This window comes from Capra hircus, chromosome 1 (genome assembly GCF_001704415.2).
Source record: "Capra hircus breed San Clemente chromosome 1, ASM170441v1, whole genome shotgun sequence".
In the NCBI taxonomy this organism is placed as follows: Eukaryota; Metazoa; Chordata; class Mammalia; order Artiodactyla; family Bovidae; genus Capra; species Capra hircus.
The window spans coordinates 129,591,565-129,608,529 of record NC_030808.1 but is presented as its reverse complement, the minus strand read 5'-3'; the positions used below and the strand labels follow the sequence as shown (position 1 = coordinate 129,608,529).

The window sequence follows — 16,965 nt, the reverse complement described above, 5'->3', positions numbered from 1 at the left end:
TACTCTACTGGGGGGAAAACAAGGGGGAGGGGCAGTCGTAGGGTGCCTGGGAAAGGATGGTATTTGAAAGAAAAGTGCTGGCACTTGACTTTGAAGAGAAATGGGGGTGGGTTGGGGGGGAGGCATAGAGCTGCTTAGGGGTGACCTCCCTAGAGAAAAACCTAAGTAGCTGTCTTAAAGCACGCTGTGTTTCAAGAGGCTTTTCTTTGCCCAGGTGAGCTTCCTTCCCAGGGATCTAGCCAGCTAGATGTAAATTTTGCAACTGCTGCAAAATTCTGCAAGACAGCGCGCATCCAAAACGCATCACGGCCTTGTGATTCTGGCTGGGTGGGCAACATACACACAGCAGTCACCAGAACAGTCCATCCTGGTCCCAGCCGGTGGCTAAGAATTGTGGGAGGAAGTTCATTCTTGAAACAGGCGTCTCTGGGCCTTTCGAGCAGGAACAGGAGGGTGTTGGGGGCGCTCGTGAGAACCTGGACAAGGAGAGGGAGGTAGAGGTTGGAGTGGTGAGTCGGGGAAGAACTCCGGAACGTGCAAGTCTAGGTTGTCTTGGTGGTGAGGAGAGCCTCTCTCTGGAGTAGGGTTGGGCGCCTGAGGCCAGGGTTCTGGGACTAGGCCCAAGAGGTCTGGGTCGGATGCGCTTCTAGGCGAAAGGAGGAGCCCAGCAACTGAGCTGGCGGCTGCATTCATCCTAGCCGGCGGGAACACAGCGTCTGCGTCCTCCTCATAGACCTCTTCTTGGCCAGCGATCTCTGGGACAGGTCCATAGAATCCCCGCTCGAGGGCGATGCATTCCCCAGGAGCGTTCAGGAAAGAGCCCTGTTCCAGAACAAGGGCCGAGTGGCTCTCCCCTTCTAGGAATTCGCTGCTAGAGCCCAGGAGGGCTCCAGGGATCAGTATGAGGGTGTGATCCCCAAGAGAAACTTGCAGCACGGATGTGGGCTCGGGCTCCAGCACCAGGTCGACCTCGTCCAGGGGCAGATGCAGGGCATAGCCGTCGGCCAGAATCACCAGGGAGGTGAGCCCTCCCATGTCTGGGGTCCCCATCACGTTGTCCACTCTGGGCGCTACCTCGAACTCGTGGTCCGTGGGCTCCTCCGTTCGACGGCGCTTGGCAGGGCCGGGTCCTTCGGCCTGCTGTTCCCATTGGTCTGCAGAGGAAGCGCTGGGGCTGTGGGGCCGGCTGCCCATCATTTCAATGTCGCCGCAGGCCTAGGGAGAGGAAGGGTTCTGTCCTACAGGTAATGACAGTCCGCTTGACAGGCCAGGCCGACGCGGGGCGGTGAGGCGCAGGACCGCGGGACGAGGAACGAGTCTTCGGAACTCTGGGATTGCCTCTGGGGAGTCACTCAGTCCTGGCGTCTAGGGGAGCTGCTGGATTTGGCCTTGCGTCTTTGAGCCTTCCGCACCTCACATGGACGGGTTTGCACAGAAGTGGGCAAAGGATGACGTGAGTGACGCCGGCGGAACTTGAGTCGGAAAGCAGCCTCGCGTTAATCCTTGCCCCTTCAGGCTCCGCCCACAGAAATGGAGGCGTCTGTGTTGCGCAAGAGCTGTGGCTGTGGTGGGTAGTTCAAGGTAGACAAATACTTTTATAGGCCTGAAGGGGGCGGAGCAATCATGCAGCTCTAAGACCCAGGCTTCCTGGGTCAAGAGTTTGGCTTTCCTCGTGTTGACCTCAGAAGCGGAAAGCCTTAACCGGAAAACCGATTAAATTTAAAGTCCCACCAGAGGAATGCTGCACCAGGACCCTGAGATGTAGTTCCCTCATCCCTTGAGACCTCGCCCTGGCAGTGACCTTTTATCTTCTTTTGGTCCAATAGTGAGGTGAGGTCTTAGAAAGTGAAAAGTGAAAGTGAAAGTCACTCAGTCGTGTCCGACTTTTTGTGACCCCATGGACTATACAGTCCTTGGAATTCTCTAGCGCAGAATACTGGAGTGGGTAGCCTTTCTCTTCTTCAGGGGATCTTCCCAACCCAGGGATCAAACCCAGGTCTCCTGCATGGCAAGTGGATTCTTTACTAGCTGAGCCTGGAGGGAAGCAGGTTTTGGATAACGTCCTTAAGCCTTTGTTTTCCTGTGTTGTCAATGACTGTCAGATCCTTGCAGCGGAGTTGAAAAAGGAAAAGCGATGTTAGAATTGAGTGTCTTAATAGCAACCCCTGCAGGATTAGCTTATATATCCATCACGATATATAGTTAGCATGACGATGGTTATCTTTACATTTCCATTAACTGAACCAGGAGTTTGTGTGCCTGCTAAGTCGCTTCAGTCATGTCCGACTGTGCGACCCTGTGGACAAGCCCGCCAGGCTCCGCTGTCCATGGGATTCTCCACTGAAATAAGGTCCCCCATCCAGGGGATCTTCCCCACCCAGGGATCGAACCCATGTCTCCTGCGGCTACTGCATTGCAGGCGGATTCTTTACCGCCGAACCAGCTGGGAAGCCCGAACTGAGTTTACTGTCTCTAATTTTGACGTAAACTACATGGGTGAGGTGTATCCGTTTTAGCGCAATTTTCTATTGATGAAATGTCTTGCTGAAGGACGAACCAGTTTACTCAGGAGCCAGAAACTAGCCTAGCTGAGTGTGAGACGTCAGGCTCCCCTCAAGATAATGAAGAGGACGGCGCCTTTGATCTGAAGATCAGTTCAAAGGTGAATCTATGCTGCAGATCTTGGTGACCAAGGGAAGGTGTGGCTCAGTTCTCCAGTATTAATGGATGAAAACATCCAATAATGATTTCAGGGTAGGTAACAATGTCATATCGGAGAAGGCAATGGCACCCCACTCCAGTACTCTTGCCTGGAAAATCTCATGGATGGAGGAGCCTAGTGGGCTACAGTCCATGGGGTCGCTAAGAGTTGGACACAACTGAGCGACTTCAGTTTCACTTTTCACTTTTATGCATTGGAGAAGGAAATGGCAACCCACTTCAGTGTTCTTGCCTGGAGAATCCCAGGGATGGGGGAGCCTGGTGGGCTTCCATCTATGGGGTTGCACAGAGTTGGACAGGACTGAAGCGACTTAGCAGCAGCAGCAGTAGCAACAACACTGTCATATGGCCTCAAAGGATTTCCTTCCACCCATGTCCATGTGATCGCTCACTCTTTTTTTTTTTTTTTAACAAAATAGCTTATGTGTTCTCGTTTTGAGGGCTGCATAGCATTCCTTTATACAGAATTCTGTTTAAATCAGGCCTCTCTTGATGCTCATTTAAACCACTGGTGTGTGAATTGGGTGACACCGGCCTTCTCTGGCCAGTTACTGTGAAATGCAGATTCTTTGCCCCATCCCAGAACCACTGAACAGAGTTCCTGAAGCCACGGATGGAGGAATTCTTTTTAAGTACCTCCACAAAGATTCTGTGTTATGCCAAAGTTTAAGATCACTAAACTTGTTTTCATTCAGCGGTTGAGGTGTTTAGGTAGAGGGCAGTTTGTGCTTGAAGTCAGGCCCCTGCTTATTGGTGACAAAGTCATAAAGGGAACTGAAACTTCCTGGGCTTAAATTCAGTGCTTTTCTCTGCACTTCTGGCCCGCATCCGAGTTTATGGCTGGCTTTCTGGTGTTCTTGGCTACTGGCTAAGAAATTCCCTTGTGGTGGTGACTTCAGTCTGGGCTGTGGCTGGTGGAACCTGGGCCAGCTCTACATCAGTGTTGAGGGACCCTCCTCCTCCTGAGTTCCCATGAGGTGAAGGTGGATGCCATTGTCACCAGCCTCTATGTTCCCAAGCAATAGGAGCATCTGCCCTGCTACTTTTATTTGCACGGAAGGTGGGGTGGGGAGGGAAAGAATGGGAACTTGCACGAAACAACTACTTTGGTCCTGGAGAGTTCTTTTGGTGATCTTTGAATACTCCATGGTCTGGGAATAGTGGGGGCTCCGTTCAGGAGAGTGAGTGTGGATGTTCCATGTTCTAAGACACAGAGGGAACAACTGAAAGCTGGCCAGGACATCTGGTGGGGCTCGGGGCTCCTGGCATAATGGGTATTGCAGTTTTGAATGCAGAGTTACCAGTTCTTAGCTGGTGCCCCCTGTGTCTGCTGCTCTGCTGACCTCAGCACTTTCACATCTGGGTTCATTGTCCAGACCTCAGTGACTCCTCACTGTGAGCTTCCCTTCCAAGGGAATGAGGACCTGGACTGAGACAAAGACGATTACTGGAGACCTGGCATAGATGCACCCGATTTCCTCTTCTGCTCAGCCTCTCAAGTCATGTCACCTTCACTAACCTCAGTTTCCTTACATGTGAAGTGGGGAGAGTGCCATCTACTGTGCAGAGGGTTGTGAAATAGTGTACATAAGATGTTCTTGGAGCCTGGTTGAGTGTTTAGTGAATAGTTTATAATGTTTATAGTATGTCTTTCCCACTTGACATTGTCAGGGCTGTTTTCAGTCTCTTGAACAATCCCTGACACATGGTAATGCATGCTAAATAATATCATCATTATCATCCTCTTCATCATCCTAAAAAGGGGTCTGATCTGTTAGAAAGTACTTTTCTAGGTGTTTTCATGGCATAACATCTGTATAATTCAGGAATGGCTTGCACCAGATTAAATATCTTTCATTCTGCCTCATTTTTGTTTAAGAAACCCAAAGGGGTACATTATCAGGCCCACTCATTGGGCTTTCTTGGTATCAATCAACATGAAATATCCAGTCAGTATGAACTGCTTCAACCTCTGTGGTGCAGAATTAGCAAATAAATCCTGGTTCTGGGTAGGGTAGAGGGTGGCTGCTGTCCCATTTAGGGAAGAAGAGTGAGGGAACTTGGGTACAGGAAGCCAGGCAAAAGATGAACCTCACCAAGTAGAACTCAGGAGTTTTCTCAGCGTTGGGCATCTGAGCACTGTGAATTCTTTCTTCCTTCATTTAAGACTCTGAGCCACTCAGGTCCAGAGCTCTAGGCCTGACAGTTCTCTTGACATTGGCACTAATGAGGGCCAATGTGTTATTCTCTAAGAATGCATAACTAGTTTTTAAACATTCTTATTTATTTTTATTCACTTCAGGAATAACACCTGGTTACATATTTTAGAAAATCTAAATAGCATAGTTAAAGCTGTACCTCCCTTCAACTCTCCATCAGCTCCCAATCCAGTGGTGATGTGACAAGATCTTTTTTTATGTATTTACACACATAACACAGGGGATTTGTTTTCTTCCTGAAATGGCAAAGTATTGTGTTTTTTTTTTTTTTTCTGAAAAATGTTAGAGCTTGTTGCTATTTGTTATCCACAAAGTATATTAACTCCTTTTCTGTTATTGGAGAGACCTTTCCCAGTGTGTAATACTGGCTTTTATATGAAAACGTTGTATAAGAAAAGGCAACTTCAAATATCTCTTATACACCTTTGTCTTTGCCTGAAGCAGAATGATGATAGTGGCCCACTTACTTTCTGCTTAGCTCACAGTAATTCTGATTTATTAGGCTGTGCTTTCTGTTACTACCCAAACACGTTACTGAGGAGTGAATAGCATTGTTATTATTGAAGTATTCCACTGATTAGGTGTGATTACGGACTATGTGATCACAAGATCATTAATGTCATACCATTTTAAGAATGGCAAAACTGTCCTTAAAGTAGTTATTTGGGATTTTAAATGTTGAGGCTGAAACTGAAGCTGGAGCTAAATAGCAATTTGTTTGGCTTGTTTTTAACTGAATACTTGGGCTTCTCTGTTATAAGTGAAAGGCAGTAATTTCTGTATATTTTTTTGTATTCAGCTTTCTTATGGGATTTTTTCTCAGTAATTTTTTTTACATTTATAATCATATGGTCTGAAAATGGTCTTATTTTCTCTCCTTTCAAAACTGTAAACATCTAATTCCTGTCTCTTGTCTAATTTGTGGGCTAGTATCTCCAATACAATGTCAAATACTAGTGGAAAATGGCATCTTTTTCTATTCTAGACTTTGGTGGGACTCTTCTAGTGTCTGCCTATTCAGCATGATACTGGCTGTTGCTCAGAAATAAATGTCATGCCAAATAAGTATTGGTCTCTTGCTGTTTTATTGAACTTTTAGTGCTTTATTTTGAGATATTCCCAAACTTATGGAAACATTGCAAAAATAATATAAAGAACTTCCATTTATCCTTTATTAACTTTTAACATTTTGCCTCACTTGCTTTATTAGTCTTTATTTCTGTTTCTCAGAAAGATCACAGGAGGTATGTGATGATATATATATATATATTTTTTTTCCTTGAATCATTAGTAAGTTTTATGCATTAGGACTCTTTACCTCAGGTTAATTCAGTTTATATTTGCTAACGAGAATATTCTTATATATCTTTAGAATATTTATCAAATTAAAGATATTTGACATTGATGCCATACTTTGATCTGCAGTCCATTTTCCAGTTTTGTCAACTGTACCAATAATGTCCTTTTAAAATATATCTCAATCTATATATCTTTGTATCTACTTTAAAAATTTTTAATTTTATTAGTATTTTCCCCTAAGCTTTATTGAGATATTAATTGACACACAACACTGTTTAAGGTATACAGCATAATGATTTGACTTATATACATCATGAAATGATTACCACAGTGAGTTTAGAGAAAAATCACTCATATGCTATAGATACAAAACTAAGGAAATAGAAAAAAAATTTTTTTTCTTTGTGATGAGAACTCTTTTTGAATTTTCTCTCCTAACAACTTTCATGTATAACATAAGCAGTGTTAATTATATTTATCATGTTATACATTACATCTATAGTACTTATTTATCTTATAACTGAAAGTTTGTACCATTTGGCAGCTTTCGTCCAATCTGCCCTCTGCAGGTTGGCCTATAAGATGCAGGTCAGGATCATGTATTGCTTTCAGGTGTCATGTCTCCTTCATTAACTTTTATGTGGGACAGTTGCTAGCCTTTTGATGTTTTTCAAGCTATTAAAACTTTTGAAAATTATAGGTAGTTATTTGGGATTCTATGATGTTTCCTCAAGACAAGGAATATTTAAAGTCAATTACTTAAAGTTAAATGTTTTTGAGCACTACTAAGTGATCCTATGTCTTTCTCTGGAGACATATCGTAGCCATTTTTTCCTTATAGGTGATGTTAATTTTTCTGTTTTCAATTTAGTGATTATTAATACACTTATGGAGTTGGGCAGTCATCAATATAGCCAGTTTTAGAACATCTTCACCTAAGTTCCTTCACGCCTGTTTGCATTAAATCCTCTCTCAAAATCTCAGGCCAAGGTAATCACTGATTGCCCCTGTCTCTATAAATTTGCCTCTTTACTACATATTTCACAAAAAAGAATCATACTGTTTGTAGTCTTTTTATATGGCTTGTTTCAGTCAGTATACTGTTTTAGAAGTTTATTTTTTATTTTAGCCATTGTTATCCATGTTGTAGCATGTTTCATCGGTAGTTCTTCATTTTACTTGAGGAATAGTTATCTATTGTATGGAAATACCACATTTGTTTGTTCATTCACCAGTTTTTGGACATTTGGGTTATTTCTAATTAGGGGCTTTTATGAATAATACTGTTATGAGCAATCATATACATGTCTTTGTGGGGACACATATTTTCAGATATTGCACATAGATTCCAAGGAATATGACTCTTGGGTCAAAGGGCAGGTTTATGTTTCACTTAAAAAAAACAAACTGTGGAATGTTTTACTTAAAAAAACCCCCAAACTGTGGGCTTCCCTGGTGGCTCAGACAGTAAAGAATCTGCCTGCAATGTGGGAGACCTAGGATCGATCCCTGGGTTGGGAAGATCCGCTGAAGAGAGGATAGGCTACCCTCTTCAATTTTCTTGGGGCTTCCCTGTGGCTGTGATGGTAAAAAGAAACCACCTGTAATGCAGGATACCTGGGTTTGATCCTTGAGTTGGGAAGATCCCCTGGAGAAGGGAATGGCTACCCACTCCAGTATTCAGGCCTGGAGAGTTCCATGGACGGAGGACCCTGGCAGGCTGCAGTCCACAGGGTCATGAAGAGTCAGACACAACTGAGCAGCTTTCACAAGGAATGGTTTTCCAAATTGGTTGTACCATTTTACATTGCCCCAAGCAAGGCTTATAGGTTCTTGTCTTTCCTCATTCTCACCAGCTGATACTGTCTTTTTTGATTACAGTCACTCTAGTTGAGTGTGTTGTATTATGTTATTGTGGTTTAACCTGCATTTCTCGAATGACTAATGATGTTGAACATCTTTTCATGAGCTTATTAAGCTGAGCTTATATCATGTATCTTCTGTGGTTAAATATCTGCTCAAATATTTTGTCTATTTAAAAATTATCTTTTTTGTCTTATTTTTGAATTATAAAATTTCTTTATATATTCTGGATGCAAATCCTTTATCTTATATGTAATTGCACATATTTTTATCTCATTTTAGGGACTTTCCTCACTTGTTTTATTGAGGTATAATTGACATATTACTGTTAAGTATATTTCACAAAATTCTTATTGGTGACTTATTGGTAATGTGCATGCATTTTACATTTTGATGACCCTCACAATACCAAATAAAAATATATTGTAAGTTTGGTGTTGTATCTAAGAACCTCTTATTCAACCAAAGTCATAAAGATTCTTGCCATTGCTTTTTTAAAGAAATTAAAAATTTTAGTTGTTACATCTAGGTCTCTGATCCAGTTTGAGTTAGTTTTTTTGTCTATGGTGTGAACTAATAGTTTAAGTTTGGTTTTTGAATGTATATATTCAGTTGTTAGAAAGCCTATACCTTTTACATTTAATTGTCTTAGAACTTTTATCAGAAATAAATTGACCATAAATTTAAAGATTTGCTTTTGTCTCATAATTCAGTTTAATTTAGCTGTTGTAGACTATACTTGTGCTAATACCACACTGTTTTGATTATTGTATCTTTTGTGTAAGGTTTGAAGCTAGTGTAAGTCCCTCAACTTTGTTTTTTTAAAAACATTTTGTTGCAATTCTAGGTCCTTTGCATATTCATGTGAATTTTAGAATCAGTTTGTTATTTTCTGATTAATGCCTGCTAGATTCATGTATTGCTCATTTTGGGAAGAATTGCTATTTTTACAATGTTTAGTCTTTCCATCATGAATATGACTTCAGTCATGAATCATAAATGTCTCCCCATTTAATTAATCATCTTTACTTAATCTCCTCAATGTTTTATTATTGTCAGTTTATAAGCCTTACACCTATTTTGTTAAATTTATTCCTAAGCACTTTATTTGTTTTGGTGGTATTGTGAATGGAATTTAAAAAAATTGAAGTATAGTTTTCTTTTTATTGAAGTATAGTTGATTTACAGTGTTATGTCAACTTCTGCTGTACCACAAAGAGATTCAGTTATACACATATATACCTTTTAAATATTCTTTTCTGTTATGGTTTATCTCAGATACTGAATATAGTTCTCTCTGCTATACAGCAGGACATTGTTGTTTATCTATTCTATATGTAATTATTTGTATCTACCCCAAACTTCCAGTCCATCCCTCCCCTAATCTTCCTCCCCCTTGGCAACTGCAAGTTTGTTCTCTGAGCTTGTTTTTGCTTTATAGAGAGGTTCATTTGTATCTTTTTGATTCTACATGTAAGTGATATCATGTGGTATTTGTCTTTCTCTTCCTTAGATCACATAGTATGATAATCTGTAGTTGTATCTACGTTGCTGCAACTGACATTATTTCACTTTTTTATGGCTGAGTAGTATTCCATTGTACCTGTAGTATTCCATTCCACATCTTCTGCATCCATTATTTGTTGATGGACATTTACATTGTCTCAATGTCTTGCCTATTGTGAATTGCGAGGCTATGAACATAGGAGTGTGAGTAGCTTAAAAAAATTTTTTTTGGCCACACTCCACAGCATGTTGCACCTTAGTTCCTTGACCACGGTTTGAACCACACCCCCTGTATTGAAAGGCAGAGTCTTAACCACTGGCCCTATCAGAGAAGTCCTGCATGGACCTTTTTGAATTACAGTTTTGTCTGGATATATATAGCCAGAAGTGGGATACCTGGATCACATGCTAATTCTACTTTTAGTTTTCTGAGAAACCTCCATACTATTATCTATAGTGATTTCATGAACTGATATTCCCACCAAAGTGTATTTCTTCACATGCTCACCAGCATTTGTTATTTGTAGACTTTTTGATGATAACCATTTTGACTGTATGAGCTGCTACCTCACTGTAGTTTTGACTTGCATTTCTCTAATAATTAGCAATGATGAGCATCTTTTTATGTGCTTGTTGGCCATCTGCATGTCTTCTTTGGTCTTCTGCCCATTTTTCAACTGGGTTGTTTGCTTTTTGTTGTTGTTGAGTTGTATGAGCTGCTTGTATATTTTCTCATTCATATTGTTGGCAAGTATTTTTCTCACATCCTGTAAGTTGTCTTGTAATTTAATTTATGGTTTCCTTTGCTGTGCAAAAGCTTATAAGTTTGATTGGATCCCATTTGTTTGTTTAGTTTTTCTATTCCCTTTGGAGACTGACCTAAGAAAAACATTCATACAGTATATGTCAGAGAATGTTTTGCCTGTGAACTCTTCCAGGAGGTATATGGTGTTATGTCTTATGTTTAAGTCTTTAAGCTATTTTGACTGTATTCTTGTGCATGGTGTAAGGATGTGTTTTAACATCATTGATTTACATGCAACTGTTCAAGTTTCCCAGTACCACTGGCCGATTAGACTGTCTTTTTCCCATTCTTGCCTCCTTTGTCAAAGGTTCAGTGACCATAGGTGGTTGTTGTGTTGCTAAGTTGTGTCCGACTCTTGGTATTTGGGTTTATTTCTGGGCTCTCTATTCTGTTCCATTGATCTGTATGTTTAGTTTTGTGCAACTCTACCCTGTTTTGATTACTGTAGCTTTATAGTATTATCCAAACTCTGGGAGGGTTATGCTTCTTGCTTTGTTTTTTTTTCAAGATTGCTTGGCAATTCTGGATCTTTTATATTTCCATATAAATTTTAGGATCATTTGTTCTAGTTCTTTGATAAATGCCCTGGACAATTTGATAAGGACTGCATTAAATATGTAGATTGCTTTTGATAGTATGACAGTTTAACAGTATTGCTTCTTCTGCTCCTAGAGCATGGGGTGTATTTCCATTTCTTTGAATTGTCTTTAATTTTCTTTATTAATGTTTTATATTTTTTAGCATATAAGTTTTCTACCTCCTTGATTCAGGTTTATTCCTAGGTATTTTATTTTATTTTTTGGTGCAGTTTATTAAGGTATTTTATTTTTTTACATTCCCTTTCTGATATTTCATTGTTAGTGTAAAGAAATGGAACTGATTTCTATATGTTAATCTTGTATCCTGCTACCTCGCTGAGTTTATTTATAAGTTTTTGTGTGGCCTCTCTAGGCCTTTTATTATGGAGATTGTTGTATGACTGTTCTTATGCCAGTACTGCACTGTCTTGATTATTGTATCTTCTGAGTAAGATTTAAACTGAGAAGTATAAGTCCTTCAAATTTTTTCTTTTAAAATATTGTCATGGTAATTCCAGGTCCCTTGCATTTCCATATGAATTTTAAGATCAGTTTGTCAATTTCTGATATATCTGCTATATTTTCATAGGGATTATGCTGAATGTACAAATCAATTTTGGGAAGAATTTCTGTATTGACAGTATTGAGTCTCTTAAATATGATCATGATTTCAACCATGAATCATAAATGTCTCCCCATTTATTTAGATCTTCTTTAATCTCCTCAATGTTTTATTGTTGGTGGTATATAAGCCTTACACTTGTTTTGTTAAATTTATTCCTATGCAGTTTATCATTTTGGGTGGTATTGTGATTGGATTTTTTAAACTTGAAAAATAGTTGATTTACAATATTATATTAGTTTCACGTGTACAACATAGTGATCCAATTTTTAATAAATTATATTCTATTGAAAGTTATTATAAAATATTGGCCATATTCCCTGTGCTGTAACTTTATTCTTATAGCTTATTTATTTTATACATAGTAGTTTTGGCTTCTAATTCCCTACCCCAATCTTGACCATCCCCTTTCTCTCTCTGCACTGTTACCGTGAGTTTTTTCTCTATATAGTTAAGTCAGTTTCTATTTTGTTATATTCACTTGTTTGTTTTATTAGTGAAAACATACAGTATTTGTCTTTTTCTTTCTGACTTATTTCACTAAGCATAATACTCTCTGTGTCCCTCCATCTTGTTATAACTTGCAGAATTTTATTCTTTTTTATGGTTGAGTCATATTCCACTGTGTATATATACCACATTTTCTTTATCTGTTCATCTGTCAGTGGACACTTAAATTTCATCCATATCTTGGCTGTGTAAATGGTGTTGTTATGAACATTGAGGTGCCTATTTCCTTTGAGTTAGCATTTTTGTTTACTTTAGATATATAAGCAGGAGAAGAATTGCTGGATCATACGATATTTCTATTGTTAGTTATTTCAGGAACCTCCATAGTGTTTCCCATAGTGTCTGCGCTAATCCACATCCCCACCAACAGTGTACTACAGTTCCCTTTGCTTTTCAGCCTCACCAACATTTGTTATTTATAGACTTTGTGGTGATAGTAATTCTGATAGATGTGAGGTGATATCTCATTGTTGTTTTGATTTGCATTTCTCATATACATAGTGATGTTGAGCATCTTTTCCTGTGCCTGTTAGCCATCTCTGTGTCTTCTTTGGAAAGTCTATTAAGATCTTCTGCATGTTTTTTTTATTATGTTGTTTGTTTTTTGCTATATTGAGTTGTATGAGCTGTTTATATATTTGGATATTAACCACATGCTAGCAAAGTAATGCTCAAAATTCTCCAAGCTAGGCTTCAGCAATACGTGAACCGTGAACGTCCTGATGTTTAAGCTGGTTTTAGAAAAGGCAGAGGAACCAGAGATCAAATTGCCAACATCTGTTGGATCATGGAAAAAGCAAGAGAGTTCCAGAGAAACTTCTATTTCTGCTTTATTGACTATGCCAAAGCCTTTGACTGTGTGGATCACAATAAACTGTGGAAAATTCTGAAAGAGGTGGGAATACCAGACCACCTAACCTGCCTCTTGAGAAATGTGTGTGCAGGTCAGGAAGCAACAGTTAGAACTGGACATGGAACAACAGACTGGTTCCAAATAGGAAAAGGAGTACGTCAAGGCTGTATATTGTCACCCTGATTATTTAACTTCTATGCAGAGTACATCATGAGAAACGCTGGACTGGAAGATACACAAGCTGGAATCAAGATTGCCGGGAGAAATATCAATAACCTCAGATATGCAGATGACACCACCCTTATGGCAGAAAGTGAAGAGGAACTAAAAAGCCTCTTGATGAAAGTAAAAGAGGAGAGTGAAAAAGTTGGCTTAATTCTCAACATTCAGAAAACAAAGATCATGGCATCTGGTCCCATCACTTCATGGGAAATAGATGGGGAAACAGTAGAAACAGTGTCAGACTTTATTTTTTTGGGCTCCAAAATCACTGCAGATGGTGACTGCAGCCATGAAGTTAAAAGACGCTTACTCCTTGGAAGAAAAGTTATGACCAACCTAGATAGCATATTCAAAAGCAGAGACATTACTTTGCCGACTAAGGTCCATCTAGTCAAGGCTATGGTTTTTCCAGTGGCCATGTATGGATGTGAGAGTTGGAGTGTGAAGAAAGCTGAGCACCAAAGAATTGATGCTTTTGAACTGTGGTGTTGGAGAAGACTCTTGAGAGTCCCTTGGACTGCAAGGAGATCCAACCAGTCCATTCTGAAGGAGATCAGCCCTGGGATTCCTTTGGAAGGAATGATGCTGAAGCTGAAACTCCAGTACTTTGGCCACCTCATGCGAAGAGTTGACTCATTGGAAAACACTCTGATGCTGGGAGGGATTGGGGGCAGGAGAAGAAGGGGACGACAGAGGATGAGATGGCTGGATGGCATCACTGACTCGATGGACGTGAGTGTGAGTGTACTCTGGGAGTTGATGATGGACAGGGAGGCCTGGCGTGCTGCGATTCATGGGGTCTCAAAGAGTCGGGCACGACTGAGCGACTGAACTGAACCCTATATACATCATATAATTTGCAAATACTTGCTCTCATTCAGTAGGTTGTCTACTTGTATCGACTACTATTTCCTTCACTGTGCACAGAATTATTTTCTTAATTTCATTTTCGTATTGTTTGTTGTTAGTGTATAGAAATATAGTTAATTTTTCTACATGGATCTTAAGTCCTGAAGCCATGCTATAATTGTTATTCTGGAAGATTTTTTGTGTATTCTTTAGGATTTTATACATATAAGATACTGTCATTTGAGAACAGGATAGGTTTTTAGTACTCATGTTCCTATTTGGATGCCTTCAATTTATTTTTCTTTCCTTATTGTACTGACTAGCATTTCCAGTGAAATGTTTCATGAAAGTGGCAATAGTGAAATTCTTGCCTTATTCCTTTCTTTGTTTTTTTCCCCTTTGCTGTGCATTACACCCATAGCCTTTATGGATATAATTTTCTGATCTTAGTGGGGAAGTCAATAGTATCCTTTTTAGCACTAAGTAAGATCAGCCCTGGGATTTCTTTGGAAGGCATGATGCTAAAGCGGAAACTCCAGTACTTTGGCCACCTCATGTGAAGAGTTGACTCATTAGAAAAGACTCTGATGCTGGGAGGGATTGGGGGCAGGAGGAGAAGGGGATGACAGAGGATGAGATGGCTGGATGGCATCACTGACTCGATGGATGTGAGTCTGAGAGAACTCAGAGAGTTGGTGATGGATAGGGAGGCCTATTTATTTTAAAATCATTTAATATAATTCACTAATGAGTCTATTTGAAATGAGTGTTCTTTGTGGGAAGATTTTAAATTGTTAATTCAATTTTTGGGTTTCCCTGGTGGCTCAGATGGTAAAGCATCCGCCTGCAATGTGGGAGACCCTGGTTCGATCCCTGGGTCAGGAAGATCCCCTGGAGAAGGAAATGGCAATTCACTCCAGTACTCTTGCCTGGAAAATTCCATGGACAGAGGAGCCTACATGGTAGGTTTATTTGTACATTCTATCTGCTCTTAATGTCAGTTTTGGTAATTTGTGTCTTAAAGGCAGTGGCACCCAACTCCAGTACTCTTGCCTGGAGGATCCCATGGACGGAGGAGCCTGGTGGGCTGCAGTACCTGGGGTTGCTGAGAGTTGGACACGACTGAACGACTTCATTTTTATTTTTCACTTTCATGCATTGGAGAAGGCAGTGGCAGCCCACTCCAGTGTTCTTGCCTGGAGAATCCCAGGGACAGGGGAGCCTGGTGTGCTGCTGTCTGCGGGGTCGCACAGAGTCGGACACGACTGAAGCGCCTTTGCAGCATCAGCAGCAGGACTATGTACACTTCCTCTAGGTTACCTGTTGTTGCCATAAAGATGTTATAATATTTTCTATAATTCTTTAAATTTTCTTTTTGCCCAGGCAATATATTTTCCAATTTCACTTGGTTTCGTCTTTAACTCATGGATATTTAAAAGTGAGGTGCTTAATTTATACATATTTGGAAAACTTCTAGTGTCCTTTCTGTTGTTTATTTATAGTAATTCTGTTTCATTCAGAAAACACACTTTGTATGATTTCAGCTTTTTTACAATTTACTGAGACTTATTTTATGCCCTAGCATATGTTCTATCCTGGAGAATGTTCCATGCGTACCTTAAAAGAATGTGTATTCTGTTTTCATTGGATAGAGTGTTCCATATATATTACGTTTGAGCTGGTTTATAGTGGTGTTCAAGTGTTTTCTATTTTTGATGATTTTATAATTGTTATGTCAATTATTGAGAATGAATTATTAAGACATCCATTTATAACTATTGATCTTAAGTGTGTCTTTTATAAACAATACATCATTGGATCTTGTTTTTTCATCCATTCTAACAGTTTCTACCATTAGTTTGGTATATGTAGACCATTGATATCTATGGTAATCACTGATATGATTTAATTTGCACTTAGCATTTTAATATTTGTTTTCTAATTGATCTCTCTCTTGTTTTCATCTGTTGCTCCTTGACTTCTCTCTCTTGTTTTCCTCTGTTGCTCCTTGACTTCTTTTATGTTAAACATTTTTTGTGTGTGTCATTTAAAATTTATTTTTAATCAATTGATTTTTAAACTGTACTATTTTGTTATTTTCTTTGTGTTTGATATCTGGGGACCACAATATGCATCTTCACTTATCACAATCTACTTAAAATTAATACTGACTTTATTTCAGTAGTATATAGAAACTTGGCTTTAATGTAATTCCATTCCCTCTTCTTTGTTCTATACTCTCATCTGTATTATATTTATACAGTTGACCCTTGAATAATGTAAGTTTGAACTGCATGATTCCCTTTATACATGGGCTTTTTTCAATAAATATGTACTACATTACTACACATTTTGGGGTTGATGGACTCTTTGGATGTGGAAGTGCAGATATGGAGGACCAACTGTATGCGGATTTTCAGTTCTGTAGGGATTGGGGCCTCTAACTCCCATGTTATTCAAGGGTCCACTGTATGTGTTATGAATTCAAAAATATAGTGTTAAAATTATTGCATTATACAATCTTTTGTCTTTTAAGAAAGTTAAGAGAACAAATGAGAGAATATGTTTATTGCATTTTTAAATAATAGATTTTATTATTTAGGGTAGTTTTAGGTTCACAGCAAAATTGAGCAGAAATTAAGAAGAGTTCTCCCTGATGCTGGGAAAGATTGAAGGGAGGAGGAGAAGGAGATGACAGAGGATGAGCTGATTGGATGACATCATGGACTCAGTGAATGTGAGTTTGAGCAAATTCCAGGAGATGGTGAAGGACAGGGAAGCCTGGTGTGCTGCAGTCCATGGGATTGCAAAAAGTCAGACTCGACTGAGCAACTGAGCAACAACTCATATCCTGCTCCCAGCATGTATAGCCTCCCCAAATATCAACCTCCTGGACCGGAGTGGTACATTTGTTGCAG

The 16,965-nt window shown here is 39.7% G+C and overlaps 1 protein-coding gene across 1 annotated transcript; it reads right to left on the bottom strand.

Moving 5' to 3' along the window:
- Positions 406–1,194, bottom strand: LOC102190268 (proline-rich protein 23B). Its single transcript, XM_005675593.2, has one exon. The coding sequence runs from the start codon at positions 1,192–1,194 to the stop codon at positions 406–408; it is 789 nt and encodes a 262-aa protein (XP_005675650.2).